Consider the following 22133-nt stretch of genomic DNA (forward strand, 5'->3'; position numbering starts at 1 on the left):
TTTTTCCTGTACCTGTACTGTGTATGGCTGCCTGTATCCTACACACAAGGGACAGAGATTGTGTGCTATAGTCCTAAGACTAAAGATATTAGTGTGTCATAGGTAGTATACTTAATTAGATTTGATATTACAGAATATAGTCTTGGATAAACAGATTGATATTTGTTTCTAAATCTTTTCCAAAATTTCCATGGAATATTCATTCTTAGCAAACTCCTGGCAAGGAAACCTTGTGCCAATTCAGAGCCTGTCCTTAAAGACTTAACTTTCTATTTTCCAACTGTTTTTTTTTCCCTAAAGAATTTTTACTCCTCTGTGGTCTCTGTGAATCTCCTTTGTCTTGATTTTTGACTACCTGTATTATTCCACTTTAATACTTATCTGGATATCCTTGTGGTGTGCTCTATGGATTTTTTGAATTGTTCCTAACTGAAGTACTAGTTCTGTTAAAGTGGCCTGAATAAGGATTTTGGTATCTCCCCATAAGTCCCTAACATATTAAATCCATAATATGTGCTCAGTTAAGTGTTTGCATCATTCCAAAGTCTATCAAGTGGCTGAAGTTCAAGGAAACTCATATTTTAGGCTTTCTGTATTGAATTGAAAAGTTAGATGCAGATAGTTAACTGATCTATGTCAAAAGTTCTGGATTTGAGTCTCAGCCCTATTGCTTAATTAACCTTGTGATCTTTAGTACCTGGTTTAACTTCTGTGTCTTTATCAAAGGTTTATTAATCCCCAAATTCTCTTTTAGCTAAAATATCCTAAGATCCTAAGACAGTGTCTTAGTCCTTTTGTGCTGCTATAACAGAATATCTGATGATTGGTAATGTATTTTAAAAAGAGTTTTTTTTTTTTTTTTTTGGCTCACAAATCTGGTGGCTAGAAAGTCAAGACAGCTTGACACTAACATCTTGTAAGGGCCCCTTGGCTGCATCATAAAATAGATGAGAAGCAGAAGGGGAAGAGGGCATGTGCAAGAGACCAAGCACATGGATGACTTTGCTTTATAATAATACTTTCAACTAATCCAGTCTTATGAGATCTAACACATTCCTGTGAGATGGGCATTAATTGCTTCTAAGGATGGTGCTACCATGACCCACAATGCATCTTATAGGTCCCACCTCCTCTCAACACCATTACATTGGGGACCAAGTGTCAACATGAGTCTTGGTGGGCACAAACCTTTGAACCATAACAGACAACCTGATTGATCTATAGAGTGACTCTCCAAGTACGGGTACCCAGGTCAAGAATATCAGAATCACCTGGGAACATGTTAAAAATGAATCTTGTTGAAAGTCGCCCCAGAGTTACTGAATTAGAAACTCTGCCCTTTAACAAGCCTGCCAACAAGCCCTCGGGGTAATTCTGATGCATGATAAAGGTTAAGAACTGCTGATCTGCAGTGTAGGCAAATCCCTGGTATAGTGAGAAGCTCTACACCACCGTCTTAGCAGACATTGAAGATTGTGCAGTAATTTCATGGTTGGCATTTAAATCCACTCTTTCGTGTTTCAGCCTTAAGATTCCGTGGAATGGCTCAATATTGCCCCATATTCAGGTTTCCAGGTACTACACACAGAATTGCAGTTCCCAAGCTCTTATAAAGCACTGCCAGTTGAGGAGTGAAAAATCTTTCTTAGGGTGAACAAAGAATATGTAACAGATAAGGGATTAATTTCCAGTGGCAGTATCCTAATTTTGTATTCATAACGTTGTATGCATGCTAGGCTACACATGCAAAGTCTGCTGATATACATTAGGTAATTGGGCATCCAGCAGCCCCATTTGCATGCAAAGGTGGTTGCACATCTCACATTTACAAGTTTAAAATTAAAGCCCAGTTTGAAGCTGGCTGAAGGTTCACAGCTAGGAAAATAATGAGATAAGCAAGAAATGGCTTCTGTTAATCAGCACTTTTGGCCTCTACTGTTCAGTCTGTGCTAATTTGCCCTTTGAAATTGTATATTCCAGGTTGAAGAGAGAGAATTCTAAGAGTATCTGGGGTTTAAGGAAAAAAAAAACTACAGTTATGAGCTGGTTGTGATTATCCATAGTATTTCCTTTAAAACTGTACCCACAATTATACTGCGGTCTGTTACTGTGCTGTATTTTTGCTTTATGAAGTATTCGTGCTCTTGTGGGACCATGTGCGTCAGATCAAGAATGAGCCAACCCAAGCATAGACTCACAGACTGGTTTTGAGCCATCATTTTATTTTAATTCAGTTCACAATTCATCACACAGCTACATTGTGCCAGGCACTGTGTCATAGATCAGGAGCACCATCAATCAACCAGTTTCTTTCTCAAAGCTCACAATATTTTAACAGCTTTCTGGTACCTCATGGTTGAATATATTTGCTTAAGTGAAATCTTCCTTGATCTTTCTGTTTGACATCCTTCTTTGCTTCTCTGAACTTCTGATTATGCTCAACTCATATTGTTGGGAGAATGAGGAACCCAGTGGACCCAGACTTAATAAAGGTCAAAGCGAAAAGCACAAGACTGTGGCCAATTGGCTACTCAGAGGGGTCATCAAGAGAAGTTGTCTGCATTGAAAATGGACTGTATTCTCAGTTTGTGGGAACAAGAACCCAACACTGTTTCCTGTTCTTTTAATGTGGGTCACATGGAGGAGAACATCAATCTGGATTTTTCCCCCTTTTGATTTATTTTTTCCTTTTATTAATTGGTGCATTATTGTATATAAAGGTGGGATTTGTTTCCACATAGTTGTACATACACACAGTATAACAATGTGATTTGGCCAGTATCATTCTCTAGTATTTCCCTTTTCTCTCCCTTCTTCCCTCCCCCAATCCCTTTCTTCTGATCTATTGTTCTCCCTTTGATTTTTATGAGATCCGCCTCCTCCCCAACCTTTTTCTTTTTTTCTCTCTAGCTTTCACATATGGAAGAAAACATACAACCCTTGACCTTTGAGTTTGGCTTATTTTGCTAAAGAACTTTCTTAAGACTGCCAATCTTAAAAGGATTTACCCACAAGCGCCACCTAGAGGAACAATGGAGCCCTACAGTGTCAGGACCAAGAACCACTAGTGAAGCAGTTCTAATAAGACCTTGTCTCTTCATCCACCGCTTTATGTTTCTATGTTTGATTCCATACATTTATCTTACTCTGACAACTAGAGTTCAAGACCCTGGAGTACAGACCCGGATCTTAAGAAATTTATCTTCCATAATTCTCATCTGATGGTGATGATCGCTAACTAGTACAGTATGTTAGTGTATTACATAATGATAGTAGTTTCTCATGCCATTAACCATTTTATCCTCTTCATTCTAGCACAGGTGCATATACCATGATTGCACCAAATGAAAGCCGGAGACATCAGATACAGAGGAGTATGTATATTTATTGAACATTCAGAATGGTTCTTATTTTCTTTACAATTGGTTTGTTTTGGCCTGAAGTATTTATCTTTTCTGATATGTTTAGCTGCACTGGATCTCAAGAAGGATTTTCTTTTTGAATTTTAGCAGTTTTAATTATACCTTTAAAATTATTCTATTTGTTAACACTTCTAAATTTGTTTCTCTTCATTAGTAAAAAAAAAAAAAAAAAACCCTCATGACATGATTGTAAACCTTGGATTTCTGTGGGGCTTAAACAACTTTAAGAGACCAGTCTTTTTCCTAAATAGTTGAGTTGGCAGCTAATATTTTAATGGTACCACAAACACTTTTGAAACTGACAAATTAAATACTAAATATATCATGAAATAATCTTTATTATTCTTTTTTTATCCCATCCTCCTCAATGGAATTTTGCTTTAGCTTCTGTGCTCCATAATTTTGTAGATGTCCAGCCTACCCCTTGGCTGTTTTTATTTGTGCAATTTGGTTTTCTTCTCCAGATTCTTCTCCTTGAGGGCAGAGACTACATTACTCATTTTTGTGCTCCTTGTACTAAGCGTGTTTATAAATGTTTAACTGACATTTAGTAAATATAAATGGGGCCATTTAAAGGTATCTTTTAGTAGTTTCAAGGGGAGCTCAACTTTTTTCAGTTCACAATGAAGTTCTGAGACATGCTCAAAGTCAGGCTGTGGTGCTAATATTGAAATGCTATGCTCTCCTTTTTTAGATCATTAGTAGGTAATTTAATTTTGTGAATAACGATAGTCTTAAGGACATGACAAGAAAGCACCTGTCCCCACCAGAGAAATAGCCCCCCCTGTGTGGAACAATAATGGGTCAGTACAGAATACCATATGATAATCTCAGCTTTGCAGTGACTATGGAAACTGCAGGCAGTTGACCAACAGAACCTCCAAAGTTCCGGCATCTTGCAAGCTTTTTATTTAAATACTTAACGGGAATTTAAATCTCAGTGTGGTCTGGATTTTGAAATGTTTCAGAATTTTTCTTTTCTTATTATTTTCTATTGAAAAATTGTATAAATGGACATTTGCAACTAATTGGGTCTAACCTGGAGACCAGGGCATGTACTGGAGCAGTAGAACTGGTATCTCCTGGTGCCCCCTACTGTCACAAAGAATGAATATTTGGGTAATGAGCCCTGCTCCCCAGGCAGCTGGTCCCTAATACCAGCAACCAGAGCAGGGGTACCCATCTACAGTTGCAGGATCCTCACTGCCCTGAATTGCAATGAGCCTGGGGAACATTTAAAATAAAGTGAACATGGGCATCAGAATTCTCTGGGAATATGTTTACCTGTGTGTGAACCGTTTTTATTGACATGGATTCTAGTTTTATAAACATTTTCTATAGGAAATCTTTAAAATTAATTGGACATTTTAAGAATACTGGAATGGATCTGGGTGTGGTTGCACATGCCTGTAATCCCAGCTACTAGGAAGGCTCAGACAGGAGTATCACAAGTTTGAGACTAGCCTGGGTAATAGAGACTCTGTCTTAACATAAGAAGGGCTGGGACTACAGCTCAGTGGTAGAGCACTTGCCTTCTGTGTGCAAAGCTCTATGTTCAATCCCCAGCACTGAAAAAAAAAAAAAAGCCAGAATGGAAGGAAAAACTATGCACTATGCTCCTTTGTTTTGTTTCTCTGTGCAGGTACTTGGAGAGAAAGTGTCCCCAGAGTGAGCCACAAGGGGTTAGGATAGGATATGTCTTTTTTTTTTTTTTTTTTGAGCATCTTGTCCACTCATGCTAGCATGTGATTAATTGTCATCTGATGGTTGCTTCTTATACTTTGAAGTGATCAATTTGCAAATCTTAAAAACTGATGATCTGTTATTTCTCACCTGGCTTAGTTGCTGCACAAGAACTGTCCAACCTGGAGAAGTGGAAGGAGCAGAATAGAGCTAAACCAGTGTATATGGTACCAACACTGCTGGGTAAGCGAGCAAACCAGTTCCCTAAAGTGGAGGCAGGGCCACCCATGGGTCCTATAAGCACCTGTGTATGACTCTTTCTGCAATAGAGATTGGTGGCTGGGCTGCTTGGGATGGAATGCATTTAATGCTGGAACAAATTAAGTATATATGGTTGTTTCTGTCTTTCTGCAAGTAGCAAATGTGTGATGCCCCAGCTAGTGGGAATAAAGTGATGGCTTAATTGACAAATAACTTAGAACCTCTTAGATGCTCAGTTCTGAAGAAAGCTTACCTGGGGCGCTGCATATGCCCTGTCATAGCACTAGTCAGGATAAGAGGAAAAGCTATCACAGCATATTAATCATGGCAGCTAAATGCTAATGTGAAGAAAATAAGGGAGGAGTCAGTTTCAAAGGCAAGATGAAAGAGAGCTGGGAACCCAGTGGTGGGTGAAAAGACAAATGTCACCTGGGCTTTCATTCTATGGATAGAGACCTTTGGGCTGCTGGAGCCACACTGCCAGGGTGATGAATTGTCTGGTCTACCTCTGCTGGTGTTTGGATCATCAGAGGGGATGCCACCTAATGTGACTAATTCACTTCCTTTCTTCCCATTTCTCTACCACCGGCAGCTGAGAACTTAAAGGGCTGGATACAGTTTCCACAAATAGTTAACAAACATGTCTGGAGTCAGGGGCCACTTACTGTTGGATAGTCTGAGAGACATATTTTTGTTTTCTTGGATCTAGGTAAAAACAGGCTAATTTGGAAATCACTGGATGAGTGAAAGTAATAGTGTGATCCAATCATCCCTCTGTTTTTCATGCAGAGGGTTAAGCTCAAGTATCATCTTTATGCTAAATAAGTCATGAGGGATATAATCAGAAAATAGTTCTTTCTAACCTGTCCCCCCCAACCAGATGTGGGAGACTAGCCTAGCCCCTCCCATGTCCTTTGGATGGAGTGAGAAATTGGGTATTTTTGGTCTTCCTTAAAGAGTTATCAAGCTAGTTCTGGGCATGAGTCTCCTTTCAAGAATTAATGCTTACTCCTTTCTTTTTCTTCTTGTCTTTTTCTGGCACTGGGGATCAAATTCAGGGCTTCATGCCTGTCAGGTGAGTGCTTTGTCACTGAGCTTCCAGTCCTGTGTTTGGTCCTAGAGTCCAAACTCTTTTACTAATGGAGGACACCCCCCTATCCCCTGCTCCCGCTGCCTCAGGACAGGTCTATTCCAAGGAGGAAACTAGCAAATGAAGTGGGGTGGTGTGGCTGGACTTTCCTCTATTGAATGCTCTGTTCTCAGATTCTCACTCCTCTAGGGCCAAAGGGGGAATGGAAGATGAAAGAGGTGAGGTAGTATACAGAGCCCAGGTGCATGAGGACTGCTCATTCTCTCTCCTGCTTTTTGAGTTCAGCATCCCTCCTTCCCAGTCACCCACCTCTTACCTGGTTTTTCTGACAAGAGATCATATACTCTCCCACTGGCAGTGCTTGGCCTCACTGTTGGCATTTGGTAAACTCTTTGTAGGGCCCATTGTTCTCTAAGGGATGCTCACAGGCAAGTCCCTCTGAGTAGGCTTTGGATTGACTTTTTCTCTCATGAAGCCCACATCAGAAGTAAGGGACACATTGTTCCTGCTTTCTTCCCCCATATTCTGTAGATTCAGGCCACTCGTGTTCTAACTACCTCTTCTTGAGGACCTGTGTGAGTAGGCAGCCGACAGAAGCCTTGTGCCTTTAGGTTCCTGACTTTTCTAGGCATTTTTTTTTTTTACACCTAGGGATGCAGGTTGAAGTTTTTAAGTGATTTTCATTAAATTTCTGCTCACCTTGATGTGAAGATTTTTCCTTTCTCAATAACAAACAGGAAAGAAAGACATGGTTAAGAAAGACAATGTTCCTCAGATTTCTATCTTCCTTTCACAAATTCAACTTCTTTTATAGGCAGAAAGTAGTTGCCATTGAAGATTCTCCAAACTGATTTTCAGTGACTTCCTTGCAGATCTTTCCTTGGGGGCCAGGCACCTTCTTTTGGAATTTGGAGCAGTTAGTACCTCATATCTTTCATCTTAGCATAAAAATGAGCAAGGTTCTCATTTTTAACTTTCTGTTGTATGAAGTATCTAGAAATAGGTGTGTGTAGGGGATGACTGGGGACAAAAAAAAAAGAAAATTCTAGAATGTTTTAAATTTTAAGATGAGTTTTGAACAAAATCTTTAAGTACTTAGATATTTGATTTTTCTCCATTTTTTTCTATTTCTCAACTCTTTCCCCATTTCTCTACCACTTAAAATATTGAAATTGTAGGAGGTACTGAAAGTTCTTGGAACATAGATAAAAAGCTTCAATATTACTCACTGTTTCTTTCCCATTGCCCACAACAGTGATTGAAGGGCCCAAGTCAAATAGGCTTTGTATATATTTTGAAAATCAGAAGATATCTCTCTATGATATCTTTATCAGTTCAATTATTAAAAACTATCATGAATGCAAATTATTTTAATGTATTTTCTGGGATAATGAATCTTTCATAGAAATGACATGTTTTGTGACCAAAGCACCAGAGAACTATTTCTAAGAAATCTTTCTGATAGGTACATCTAGCCTGCCTAAGCACTGAGAAATGACAGTTCTTGGATGATGTAAAACTGTAAACATTTCTGGCCCCAGATCATTTTTGGCTTAGAGAGAGCAAGCCAATAATCTTATATCCATGGGTTTTTTTTTTCTTCTTGAATATCTGAAGAAAGAACAATAAATATCATGGATTGAGAATTAGTCACCATTGAGAATTAGTTACCATTGAGTTATTTCCATTATAGTTTGAAAGAGTAAGTTATGAAGTCTACTCACTTATCTAGTGACAAAGCCCTGAGGGGTTCTTGAGTTTCTCTACTTGAACTAGGTCAATAGAGGTAAAACAAGAAAAGTAGGTGAAGCATCATTGGTCATTATTTTTATTGGTTGCACTCAATCAGGAAGAATGTTCTAGAATTTCCAGAATAGGCAGTATTTCTTATTGTTAATATGGCCCTTCAGTTATGATTTTAATCTGAGTTAAAACTTTACCTGCTAATTGAAAATTTTTAGTAGGATGGTCCAGTTGAAATATGGCCTCATCTTTCTGTCAAGCTGCTTTTCTTCTAAGTAATTACCATTTTTTAAGGTCTTATTAGGATAACTGGTAATGTTTCTATTTCTGGGGGGAATGAAAAATACTAAAGCAACTTCTGTTGTAGACTGCTCCTATACTAATTAGTCCTTGGTGGCTGACTTTTCAGCTTAATATTCATGTTTTACCTTCATGGCTTTTCCTCCTCTGTTAGGGGGAAGCCAGTCGGAGACTGAAGTCAGGCAGAAACAACAACTCCAACTGAAGCAAAATAAATATCAGCAAAAGGTCAGAATCCATCTATTTTTGATTAATTTTGGCAAGGAATTTGAGGACTAGCACTCTCAAGTAACCATGAAATAACACAGTAACTTTACCAAAGCATAAAACTTTTAAGCCAATTGCAAAAGGCAACTCTCAAAATTCAAAGAGGCCAAGAAATGAGAACTAAAGAAAAACATCTAGAATTCTTATCTAAGCCATATACGTATTAGCATGACCTTTAATTAAGGGGATTTTTTTTCCTAGTTAAATTTATGTATTCACTATAGTTTAAGTCTACAATGTTTTAGTTCCAAAAATATGGTTTCCTCTACCCCAAGTCTATAATGGAAATGGTACAAAGAAAGATTTAAGATACCCAGTGATTTCTACAATGAACACTATGCTTTTTATCATCAGGAGATATTATCTGCCCTTGCCCCTCCACAAACACACAGTAAGGGAAAGGAAGATAAAGATAGATGGATATACATACATACATACCAAAGAAGAAACACACCAATTTCTCAGGCAGGAGATGTAGCCTGGCCATTCTCTGTGATCTAAGTAGCTTGAAGGAACAACCTATAATCATGGTGAGGTAGAGCAAAACAATACTGTAATTTGCCTTTCATCATAATTTTGAGTTCCAGAGTTCCAGAAGTTCAGAATGAAAAATGGCTAACTGCTTTTCTTTTTTTTTTTTTTTTTTTTGTCCTTCGTAATCTCCACACAATTTAGCTAAAAAGACAGGAATCTGTAAGAATCAGGAAGGAAGCTGAAGAAGCTGAGCTCCAAAAAATGAAGGCAATTCAAAGAGAGAAGGTAAGAAGGTGGAGAGGATGATTTGCTAGCATTCACTGAGGGCTTTGGGCCAGATTCTCTTCTAGACGCTGTCCCTATATTAACTCATTTAATCCTTACAGTAATCGGATGAGATAGATATTATCCAATTTTGCAAATGAGGAACTGACAAAGAGAGGGAAGATAACTTGCCCATGGGCCACAGTCAGTAACTAGAAGAACTAGGATCCATATCCTGGCAGACTGGCCCCAGAGCTCGGATTCTGAATCACCACACTGTCTCACCTCTTAGGTGAGTGACCAAGCTACTAATTGTATATTTATCCAGAAGGCGAAGCAACTAGTAATAGTAGCAATTAATGGTACACTCTCTTAGTTGTATTCAAATGCTGAGTTTTGCTGAATTTTCCATGTGAATGTGATATAGGCTGGCATGTCTGTCTTACTGATTTAAAAAAAAAAAGAAAAAAGAAAAGCACATTGGCTGGTTGTGGTGGTGCACACATATAATCCAGCTACTGAGGCAGGAGGTTCACAAGTTCAAGTCCAGCCTGGGCCACTTAGAAAGATCTTGTCTCAAAATAAAATAAAAAAAGGGCTGGGAATATAGCTCAGTGACAGAGTGCTTACCTAGTAAGTGCGAGGTCCTAGAGTCAATCCCAGTACTGTCCGAGTAGGGGGAGGGAGTCATTTATATTTCATTATTAGTTATATGATCTTTTCTAAACCTAAAAGTGATGTTATAGTAGATATAATTTCTGTGGTTTGGGAAAAATCTCTTAAAAATGTTTATCTGGGATGGGGTGGTGGCATGTAGTTTAGGAGAGTACTTGCCTAATGCATGCGGCTATGCTATAAACTGGTCCCCAGCACCACAAAAAAAAAAAAAAAAGAAAAAGAAAGAGAAGAAAAAGAGGAGGAGGAGGAGGAGGAGGAGGAGATGATCATCTGCTAGAGAAAAATGAAGAATGTAGCATTCTTGCATCTCTACCCTTTCTTCCTGCTCCCATTTTCCACACGGTCGGTCTTGATTTGCAATAGATTTTAAGCTAAGCATTGGAGTTTTGGGGGCAGGAGAGTGACACATGATGCCAACCATATGTGACACCTTTTGTAAGTATACGTTAAGGAAACACAATCTTTTCCTGATGTCCACCTGTCTTTCTTTCCTTCCCTCTTTGTCTTTTTTTCTTTTAAGGATTGAGTATTGGTCAAAATTTAAACCTGATTATCAAGCCACAGATGTTTTAACCAGTTACAGTTAATGAAGCTAAAAGCTGATGGAACACAAGAGAGAAAGAGTCTTCCCCTCCCCTGAGGAATTCTCTTCTTGGCTGGGAGTAAACTGGTCTTCCTTGGAAGGTGTCTGCTGTGCTGTTTGACCTGGGGCAGGCCCCCAGCCTTCTCTGAACTCTGCCTATAAAATGAGTCTGTAAGCACCACCTCTTCTCTCAAGTTCAAGAGCATCCCATTGCTGTAGACATGTGGGCTCTGTAGGTGGAGATGAGACTGGTCTTGCACATCAGGAACTATAATAAAATGCCGAAGGTATAAAAAGACGAATGTAGGAACTTTTGTTTTTAAATTTTATTCATCAGTCCATTTCCAAGTCATCTTTGTTGACAAGATTTTTTTTTTTTTTGCCATAACCTCGTTTTATTGACCTCTTTCTCTATGTGTCTCTATTCCCCACTTTTCTGTTCTTAATCCATCTTTTCCCCTCTCATTGTTTGGTCTGTGATTGTGAATGGAATCTGGTCCCCTTTATATAATCTGCCTGCATTTCAGGCAAAACTGATAAAATCATGACCAGGAACTGAATTAAGAGGCTTGCAGACCTTAAAGAATTATTATGTTGTAGCCTTTTATCCTAAAGGTCATTCTCACACCCATAATTTGCCGTCTTGTGGGTTGTTTATGGCTCATTTCTTCACAGGATTGATAACATAGTCTTTTTTATTTTTTAGTTGTCAATGGATCTGTATTTTATTTACTTATATGTGGTGCTGAGAATCGAACCCAGTACATCACACTTGCTAAGCAAGCACTCTACCATTGAGCCACAATCCCAGCCCCAGATAACATACTCTTATGAAGTCTTAATGGCTGAGACTCTGTTCTTTAATATTGAGTCAAAGCAGTATTTCCCCCTTTCTAAGTTACACCGTAACACTGACCCATAGCAGTCATTAAATACAGTGATCTCAATTGGATTGGCTTTTCTGAAATGACCAACTATACTGATTACTGGCATAAATTTGCTGGAAAGAGATGGAGGAAGAGAGAGGCCTAAACTAGACTCTTCATGTGATGGGCAGCATCAGCATCCCTGGAGTTTGTTGAGGTTCAGACTCTTAGGCCTACCACATCAGAATCTGCATTTTAACAAGCTCTCCGAGTGATTCTTTGTGCATATGCAAGTACAGGGAACATTAATTTAAATGACCTTACAAAATAAGAAACCACCTGCCCTTGTCCTTCTGTGGACTTCATCTCTGTGGCTGATGGGCCTGCACTGCCACAGTGACCGAGCCCTTTCTGTTGTATATAAATCTGTGGCTTTTCATATGAAACATAAACCTGTTTTAGTAGCTGGTGTCAGGTAGAAAAGTAGACATTAGCTATCCAGAAGTGGCATATTTCACATTGCCAGTGTGAAAATGGCCAAAGGAGATGATAATGACTGTGCTTATGGAGCACTCATTCTTTAAAATGCACAACAAATATGCACATGGATTCCAGGCTGCAGTCTACTGTCCTCCTCCCCAGGCAGAATGGCGACTCCTGGGAAGCCTAAGGCAAGGAGCCAGGCAGCTATCACCACCCAAGAGCCTCTAGCCTGGCCTCTGATTTTAACCTCCCTACCATCTTGCCCTTCAATTTTCCCTCCCTCTCAGGAAGGGTCACAGGGGACACTGGATCTCCTTCTGATGGGTTACTATCTGTGTGTGTAATAGAGGTGAGAGTGAACTGGATCATCGTATCATCCTTTGATCCTTAATGAAGGGAGAGCTAATCCTATGGGTGAGGGAAACATTTGGAATGGACATTGGGATGCTTTGCTTAAATATGCATTCCCTAAACCAGAGGATATGGTGTTATATACTTTTGGTAGTGTGTTAGAGCCACCTCAGACTGGTTCATGAGAATGGATTGTTACATTTTCAAGATTTTTATGAGTTGTCTTCACGGTAGCTTGAAACTGACTATGGTGGGAATATTTACACTACAGAAATGAGCAAACGCTACAAAGCAACCTGCTCTTTTTTGTTTCTGCTAGAGCTGGTTGTGAAGGGTTGATCAGCATTGCAATGCACCACACTGAAGGAAAGCAATGTTCTCTTATCCTCCCGTCTCCCTACATGTTCCAAAGCCTCAGAGAGCGAGGGAAGGCAATGCTTTTATGAAGTACCTGGCATATTGTGCCTGATATTTATTGATTTAAAAATAGATTATAATTCATGTGGCAGGCAGAGTAATGCCCCCTTATCCCTCCTTCAAATTATAATCCCTACCAACCCCACTGTGAATCAGCCTCCTCGTATCAGAGAAAACATTGGGCATTTGGTTTTTTGGGATTGGCTAACTTCACTTAGCATTATATTCTTCAACTCCATCCATTTACCTGCAAATGACATGATTTTATTCTCTTTTATTGCTGAGTAATATTCCATTGTGTATATATACCACGTTTTCTTTATCCATTCATTTCTGGAGGGCATCTAGGTTGGTTCCACAATTTAGCTATTGTGAATTGTGCTGCTATTAACATTGATGTGGCTGTTTTTAAGTCCTTGGGCTATAGACCAAGGAGTGGGATAACTGGGCCAAAAGGTGGTTCCATTCCCAGTTTTCCAAGGAATCTTCATTCTGCTTTCCATATTGGCTGCACCATTTTGTGGTTCCACCAGCAATGTATGAGTGTGCCTTTTCCCCCACATCCTCGCCAACACTTGTTGTTGTTGCATAATAGCTGCCATTCTGACTGGAAGTGAGATGAAATCTTAGAGTAGTTTTGATTTGCATTTCTCTAATTGCTAGAGATGTTGAACATTTAAGATTAGATGAACTCTAGGTAGGAAAAAGGGGAGGGAGGGGAAGGGATGGGGCAAGGGGGTAAAATGATGGTGGCATGAGATGAACATCATTACCCTAAGTACATGTATGAAGACACGAATGGTATGAATATACTTTGTATACAACCAGAGATATGAAAAATTGTGCTCTATATGTGTAATATGAATTGTGATGCATTCTGCTGCCATATATAACAAATTAGAATAAAAAATTTTAAAAATTCTAATCCCTAGAACATAGGAATATGTTATATTACATGGCAAAGAGGTATTAAGTTCACAGATGGAATTAAGATTGTTAATCTTACATAGGGAGACTTTCCTGCAACCTTTAGGCAGGACCAATATAGTCACAAGAGTCCTTGAAATTGAATGAGGCAGGTAGAGGAGAAAGGAGAGATGACAGACTGAGAAAGAGTCAGTCTTTCTGGCTTTTGAAAGTGGAAGGGTTCATTGGCAGAGGACTGTGGGAGGTGTCTAGAGGAGGAGAAAAGTAAGGAAACTGATTTTCCCCTGGAGTGCTTAGAAGGAATGCACCTTAATTTTAATCTGGCAAGACTCATTTTGGGTGGCTGACCTCTAGAAATGTAAGATAATACATCTGTGTTGTTTAAACTGTTAAGATTGTGTTAAATTTTTTTAAATATAACAACCATCGGAAACTACTACAACTCATGGTTTTATAATTATGTATAAATGTCTTTTCCCTTAAATCTATAAAGCAGAGACAATATTTCTAAAATATTAGGGCAGAGTAAAAGAAAGTCATTAAAAATGAAGGCAATGTATCAGAAGCAGCTACTTTCTTTGCCAGTGGATCTTGCCCATAAGTAGACAGGTTTTTGCAAATTCTCACAGCAAGATTTCGTCCAAATTTAGTGCTGTGGGAGTAAACCTCCACCATAGTTTCCCCTAATAATCACATTAATGAATGAAGTAATAATTTGATTTTTCTAGGCTTTCATAATATCACAAACCTAAAAAATGAAAACCTCCTTGTCCATGTCAAAGACCTTCCCTACCTCCTGGATTTACCTTATTCTGCTCCCATCTCCTTATATTTAAAATTATATAATACAGTGCTATGTCATTTCCAAATACTCCTACTTGATTCTCTCAACCTCTTGGGATATCATAACCTCAGAAAGTATAAGAAACCAGCAAGAGATCTGAGTAGCTTCCAAAGCCTCTTGTTCTTACTGAGAGCTACGGCTGCCAAAGTCATTTGGAGCCCCGGAAGTCACTGTGCTTTATATAGACACTGAGAAACATTGCTAGTTTCTACCTTATTGTATAGCATTGAGACTAATGAGCAGAATATTAGCAATTCATATTAGATGCAAAGATGACCTCATACATATTTTTAGGAAATCATACATGTTGCTTTCTTATTTCTAGGAAGCAAGTAGTAGCAAGGGCGAATGGTTTAAGAACAACTCTAGGGGTAAACTCAACATTGAGGAAATCATTTCAATATTGTTTGTATAACCTGGGAAATGTTTTCATTTCTGAAAATTCAAAGAATACCAGTGTTTTCAAGAAATATGTTTCCTACATTGTATGGGGATTTTTGGTGGGTGAATTGGTGGAGGCATTAAGACTTTGGTTGTTGAAATGCAGTAAGATTTCATTAAATCCATGAGGATGGAATAAGAACTCTCAAATGCAGATGTGGTACCAAGAGTATAGGCTGCTAGCTTCTCTGTTCTTTACTTTCCTCTTTTCTAAAATGAGTATAGCAATAGAATTAAAGGTTGCAAAATATACAAAGCTCTTAGTACAATGCCGAGCACTTAGTGAGCACTTAATAATGTGTTTGTAACCTAATTATAAAAGTGAAGAAGTGCTTTAACACTATCTCATTTCAATCTAGTATATTGACCTCTTGGAAGGAAGGAGTAAAGAAGATAATTCTTATTTAATACTTGAATTGGATGGGTTCAATTATTTATTTGTTTACAGTACTGGGGATTGGACCCAGGGCCTCATGCATGGTAGGTAAACACTCTTCCTGTAAGTTAAATCCATAGCCCTTCAAAAATTTTATTTTACTTTGAGATTAGGTCTAAGTTGCCAAGGGTGGCCTCAAATTTATGATCCTCCTGCCCTGGCCCCCCAGTAACTGGCATTACAGGGGTGTGTCACCAAGGCTGGCTCAATTTCTTCATTTCTGTTAAATCCACATGAACGTGGTTGCTGGAGAAAAAACCCCCACAGCCTTTTTTGGCCACTCTGGATTTCTGGGCTTCCATCTCAGCTAGGTGTTTAACAATGTCCAAAGTCTAGCATTTTTCCTTTGGATTCTAGGCCCAGCCTTAGTTACCAAGATCTTTGCTCACTTTACCTTCTTCGTTTTCTCTGCTTTATTTTCAGCACATGGCTTCATTGACCACTTCATAGGAAAGAAAGGCCCATTAGGCCTTTAATATCTTTTCTTTTCTTTCTGTTCCCTTACTCTTTTTTGTTCGTTTTATTTTGTTTTGGTACCAGAGATTGAACTCAGGGGCACTGAGCCACATCCCCAGCCCTATTTTGTATTTTAGAGACAGAGTCTCACTGAGTTGCTTAGCTTCTTACTTTTGCTGAGGCTGGCTTTGAACTTGCGATCCTCCTGCCTTAGCCTCTTGAGGCTCTGGGATTACATACGTGTGCCACCGTACATGGCTTGTTCCCTTACTCTTTGCTGCTTGTATCCCCATTCTCATTTTAAGAAGGTGTCTTTCCTTCTTAAAGGAAGGAAAAGATGGATTCTTCCACCTTTTGTTCACCATCTCCTCTTTCCTCCCATCTCCCCAGGGACCTTGCATCTCTTAATTAAGCCCTTTTTCTTTCTTGTTTGTTTTTCCTCTCTTAGTATGTATTTATACTTGGGTCTCTCGAACCTTAACAAATAGCATCTCTCTATTCTAATCCACTTCCAACTTCTATGCTCTCAACGCCATGGGTCAATGTCTTAAAAGACTTCTCTACCACCAAATTTTGTTTCCAAATGTCAGTTTGTAGACTCACTCTTTTTCAGTCACTGGAACCAAGGAATCTGTTTTAGGAATGTATTCCCCAGGTTGATGCTGGCCTTAGCTGGCTTATGTACTCAACTTCTCTGATTTCTTTAGTTCCTTAGTGGGCTGAATTTGGCTTTTGTATCTAATATAGATCTAGCCAAGATCACCATGATGTTTTAATTGAAAAATCCAATGGAGATACTTAACAGTTTGTAGCTATTAATTATTAAATACTCTGTCCTTTAATCTACCCCTCTATATTTTCTCTGGATCCTTTTATCCACTTGTTTTCCCTCTATGGATATTTTAAGAGGTCCGTTGTTGGTCTCTGATATCTCCATTGGTCTCTGATATCTCTGTGCCTACACCTCTTATCCTTAGGTGAAAGCTCCCACATTTAAGGATTTAGCCATTACTCACGCTGATGGTTTCTGAGGTTCATGTCTTAAGGCCAGAACATATATCTGAATCCCAGAACCATATATCGTAGTACATATTTGGGATTTCTGCATAGATGTTCACACCCGTGCCTCAGAGCCTTTGGATTCAAATTGAACTCATGCCTTCGTGTTGATTCTCTATGTGATTGTCTTCCCCTTTTCTTACTCATCCCACCTACAACTGTACCTGTTACTTCTGTCCCTTCCATTTTTCTCGACTGTTTTTTTCCTTTCCATCCCTGCTGCCCTAATTGGGGTCTCTCATAGTTTCTGACTTGGATGGTGGTGAGAACCACTCGTGTTCTCTCACATTGGTAGTCCTTTCTGCAGCTTATCTTCCGGGTTGCTACCTGAGTGAGCGGCTTACTGTGCTGCTTACAATAATTTAATGGCTTACCACTGCCTTTGCTGAAGTCCAGACTCCTTTGCTTGAACATATAAATTCCTTCATCATTTGCCCCTTCTTACTTTCCCAGCCATATCTTCCACCCGTCTCTTCACAAACACCTTTCAATTTATCTTTGAACTTCTTGGAATTTCCTGAACTGGCATATTCTCTGATGTCTTGAAAACACTGTAAATTCTGGGATTGCGCTTTTCTTATCCAGGGACATTGTTGGCCCATCATTGCCTTTGTATAAAAAAAAAAAAAAACCAAAACAACAACAACAAAAAAAACCTGGTTCTTCAATCCAGGTGGTCCGTTTTGTGGGTGCTCAGACTGGTGATAAATGGCAACTTCATGAGACAAAGAAAGACGCATCCTTAGTGTTGAAGCAGTCCCTTGCTGGGGAGCAAGTCCTGATGAGCTAAATGCTAGCTTTCTTTTAGGCTTTCTGACCCCTCTGCTGGAACCCTCTTTAGTAGTGGACAACAGGTGTGCAATGAATTGAAGGTTTGCACCATCTTCTTCCCACTCTTGGAAAACTGTTGCTTGTTTTAAGATTGGTCTCTACCTATGATTTTTATTTCTCCTTATACCTATGGGTTTTGTCCTTTGATTTTGCCATCAGCACCTTAGAAAATCTAACGAAAGTTCTAAGTACAGTCTCCATAAAGACATTCTCCTATGTGAAGTTCAGTCATGAACCTGAGCTTAGAAGCCACATTCTGAATGTTGTTCTTGGCTCTTGTGTCTGGGATGGAACCTGCCACTTAGTAGGCACAGAGTGAACATGGAAACAGTATTTCCTGACCATCTGCTTTTGTATTTTTCCCGTGTGTTCATATTACTTCACTTGCAAACTGCTTTCTCTAATATACTTAACATACTTCCTTCGTTGCTTTCTTGTCCATATCCTGAGCTAGACTTTGAAATTTCCAGGGTAGTCACAGCTTTTTCATAGCTGCATTACTAGCATCTAACAGCACAAAGCATGTAATAGGCATTAAGTAAATGTTTGTTGAATAAATGAGATTCAGTAACATTAAATGATTTGCTGAAGTTCACTCAGTGATGGTGAACTAGAGAAAATGATTCCATCTTTTCTTCATTTGGATCTCATGCTCTCAAATGGGTTATTTTGCATTTGTATACATGCATAAGTATGTTTGGATGAGGACTTAAATGGAAAGCAATAAACAATCTGACTAAATCTAAGTATTTGGATTAGTATAGTAAAATCAGTGCCTAGGTTGGTAGGTACCGAATACAGATTCTCAAATACTCCAGGGTTTTGCAAAATCTTTCTCTTCTGATGAGGGATAGACAGACTTTCCTTGGATAAAATGTAGCTACCATCCAACAGTTTTGTGAGTTGGAATCTATTGGCGAAGAGAATAAAAACAGTTTTCTCAATTCCTGACCTTGCTGAAGGAACCAAGCCTTTGTTTCTAGACACTTGTGTGACTTTCTCATTGTTCTCAAAGGAGTGTGCCTAACATTGGTTTCATCAGCACCTACTGCTTGCTTGCTGTCCTTCATACTTTCAATTATTTTCCTGTAGGGGATGCAGGGATCTTGTCATTAAGTGACCACTTTTGTTCTCATGATCGAGGACTTTATCCAGACTGAAATCATTTTTACTTGGTTTTATAATTCTCCATTAGTTATTTTCCTAGAATTGTTTCATTAACAATCCAATTGCTTCCATTATAATTGCTTCCCTTTAACTCTAGTAAATTTCCTACAGTTTTTCCCTAAAACTAAAGCGGTTCTCATTTTGCCTGTCAAAATGGCAAAGTTCTGGGTGAATGAAGACCTTCATGGAAATGAACAATATGAACAGTTTTCCCTCTCTTTGAAAGATGGATCCAAACTTAGAGTTTAAGAGTGTTGATTTCCATTATTGTCTTTTTAAGGGTCTTCCTCTGGGCAAATCCATTTTTAAAAAAATTAAACCCAGCTGCTTGCTCTCTTGGATTCATGTAAAATTTCACATTTCTCCTGTGTTGTAAACTTGTTTCAACTCCCTATTAAATTTGTTGTCTAAGAATTTTACTTATTTTTCTTAGGCAAGGTAAAAAAAATGACAGCTGTGTCATGGTGAACAAAAAGCAAATGTTCTGGGTTATTTAAATTGGATTAAAATGTGCCAGAGCCATGGTGGCAGTAATATCAAATATGAAGTTCTTTTCTCTCTAGGCTCTCTAAACAGCTAATTAAAAAAAATAAAAGAACTCTTTTTATGCAAGTGGATTGCTTTTTAAGGACATGTTCTGTTCAGTCTCTCAACAGCTTTAAGTGTTTGATTCTAAGTCAGAAGGGAGTTGAGTTGGCTTATTGAAAATCTTTTCCTGAATGCGTTAGTAGAAAGTGGGTGTACACATAAATTTTGAATGAACTATTTAACCATTTATTATAATCTTAAGTAAACATAGTTGGTATGGAAATTTTATGTTTTCATTAGAATATTTTGAAAACACTGCTTAAAAATGTTGCTATCATTTGAACTAAAATAAAAATGTGCAATGATGATTCTGTGATCAGACAGTTGGGAGAGGGGAGCTGTGGAAGAACTTAGGGCTCCTGGCTTTCCGTGAAGTGGCTGTGGCTTCTGGGAGGGGATAATTTTGGAGCTTCTGGAAGGGAACCAAATTAGATCATATTAGACTATTGGGTCACTGGGACCTAAGGATTTTGGACCTTGGATAATTTCAACATTATGATTCTAACTACATCTTCCTTAATAGATTACATTTTGATCTTTGCAATTTCAGAGCAATAAGCTAGAGGAGAAAAAGCAAGTTCAAGAAAAACTCAGTAGAGAAGCATTCAGAGAGCATCACCAATAGTAAGTTTATGTTTTCAGAACTTTGTACATTTATAGGCATATCATTCATTCATTTAGTTTTTAAGTTCTAGATGTTGGTAATTTTGCAAACACCTGGCATTGGATTAATGGCTGCTAATATTATGTAATTGAACTCTGTCATCATGTGATGATCTAAGATTGGAGACATCTATATTCATCAGAGTGTGTTCTAAGAGTCACTTAGCATTAATACTACCAAATTTGAAAAATTCACCACTAAAAGTGTCTTGGAGGGTCTGTTTCTTTGGTGATCCAGTGTGCTTCTAATTATATTGACTTCCAATGTATTGATACAGGGACGGAGCTGTTTGAAATGAAATGCTGAAGTAGAATCTAAACTAACTAGGGATTTATCCAGTGGACTGAGGCTTACTATACTATTGCATGTTGTCTACTCAGAAACTGCAGTCATTTAGTGATTATTGTCAAAACTCCCAATTGGTGGTCATATATCAAAATAATTTTCTATTATACCAAACTAGTTTTCACCGGAAAAGGGATGACCTGCTTACCAGTGAGGGGTCTTAAGTAGAGGACTGGGAAGTTGAATGAATCCTCTGTCTGGAGAATTTGAATCAGGGCAAGGTGAAAGATGAAAGATTCTTGGAATTTTCAAATATTGGGGGTTGTGCTGTCCAGCCTCCGTTCTTTCATGATCTTCTAGCTTTTTGAGTTTGTGTTTCACTAAACACTAAAGATCAGTCGCCCTTTTTCTGTAAAGAAGAAAAAAAGTTTTGCCCTCAGCCACCTCCCACACTATCAGTGGAGTTGAATTCAATTACTCGCACATTTCACTCTTGCTCTTTCTTCTGCTTATCGTGAAAGCCCCAGTTAACCAGGAAGAAGAGAAGCTGGCTAAAAATGAGAAGTATCTCAAATTGATTTTTAAAGGCTATTGAGAAACACAAGAAGAGGTATATATGTGTGAGGTTTTTTTCTTTTAAGAGCATTGTGTTTTGAATTACTTTTGAAATTAAAAGGCCAATAGCTCATGAAATGAATGACCATTACATAGCTACCAATATGAAAGGGACTTCTTAGAATAGGTGGAGCCTCCCTGTAACAAGTCTTTATCACAATTTCTTAGAACCAGTTCATGGTGGGGGGAAAAAAAAATCTAGGAAAGCTGTTAGAATTTTAACAGCACAAAGATTTCACCAGACCAACTAGACTATCTGCCCTCCACCCCCAAGTTAGATTCTCCTGAAGCTGTCAAATGAAAGAACACAAAATAGAAACCCAAATAAGAAATCCTTTCAAACGAGTCAATACCCTGCTAGTTTCAGCATGCTGTGATGTGTGGTTCAAACAGCAGACCAGGAACGGTGTGTTTTTCCTGTAGAGAAGGCAACCATGGACTTGAGTAGACTGTAAATCCAAGTCGCTGGAGAAAAAGCACATGATGGCCACCTGGGGCACCACCAGGAGAATCTTAATGTGCTCTTTCTTCACACCTTGTTCCTGACTCCGTTCATTTGCTTCTGATTATTTTTAGTGTTGTCAATTATTTAGCTAACAGGCAGAAAACTAGGCTTTTATTGACATCCAAAGGGACTCTCCTGAGTGTAATAATGAAGGCAGTTTATTGAATGCCTGTGAGGTTGCTTTCTAATTGTACACATTAATCTGCCCATGCAAGCTGGCTGAAAATACACAAGCAGATTGCACATGCAGATGGAGCACACAGGATGGTTTTTATGAAAAGACCTCTGGAATGTACTTCTGCAGCACTGTCTTTTCCTTAAAAATCGAATGACTGTGACTATTTCAATTGGCGGCTGAGAGCGGACCAGATTAATGATGCATTAAGTCTGCCACTCCAACTAGGGACAGATTCGATATCACAATTCAGAATTA

At 38.7% G+C, this 22133-nt stretch overlaps 1 protein-coding gene across 7 annotated transcripts in view; it reads left to right on the forward strand.

Moving 5' to 3' along the window:
- The window catches only part of Epsti1 (epithelial stromal interaction 1), a 97529-nt gene that overhangs the window by 21103 nt on the left and 54293 nt on the right, over positions 1-22133 (forward strand). For all 7 annotated transcript variants that reach the window (XM_046454173.2, XM_046454174.2, XM_046454175.2 and 4 more), the window contains exons 2-6: positions 3316-3374; positions 5265-5348; positions 8654-8727; positions 9442-9525; positions 20182-20255. In XM_046454173.2, the coding sequence (XP_046310129.1) occupies positions 3316-3374; positions 5265-5348; positions 8654-8727; positions 9442-9525; positions 20182-20255 (375 nt within the window). The remainder of the gene's footprint in view (positions 1-3315; positions 3375-5264; positions 5349-8653; positions 8728-9441; positions 9526-20181; positions 20256-22133) is intronic.

Source organism: Marmota monax, unplaced genomic scaffold (genome assembly GCF_021218885.2).
Source record: "Marmota monax isolate L192 unplaced genomic scaffold, Marmota_monax_Labrador192_F-V1.1 WCK01_AAM20220418_F8-fsc00011, whole genome shotgun sequence".
Classification (NCBI taxonomy): Eukaryota; Metazoa; Chordata; class Mammalia; order Rodentia; family Sciuridae; genus Marmota; species Marmota monax.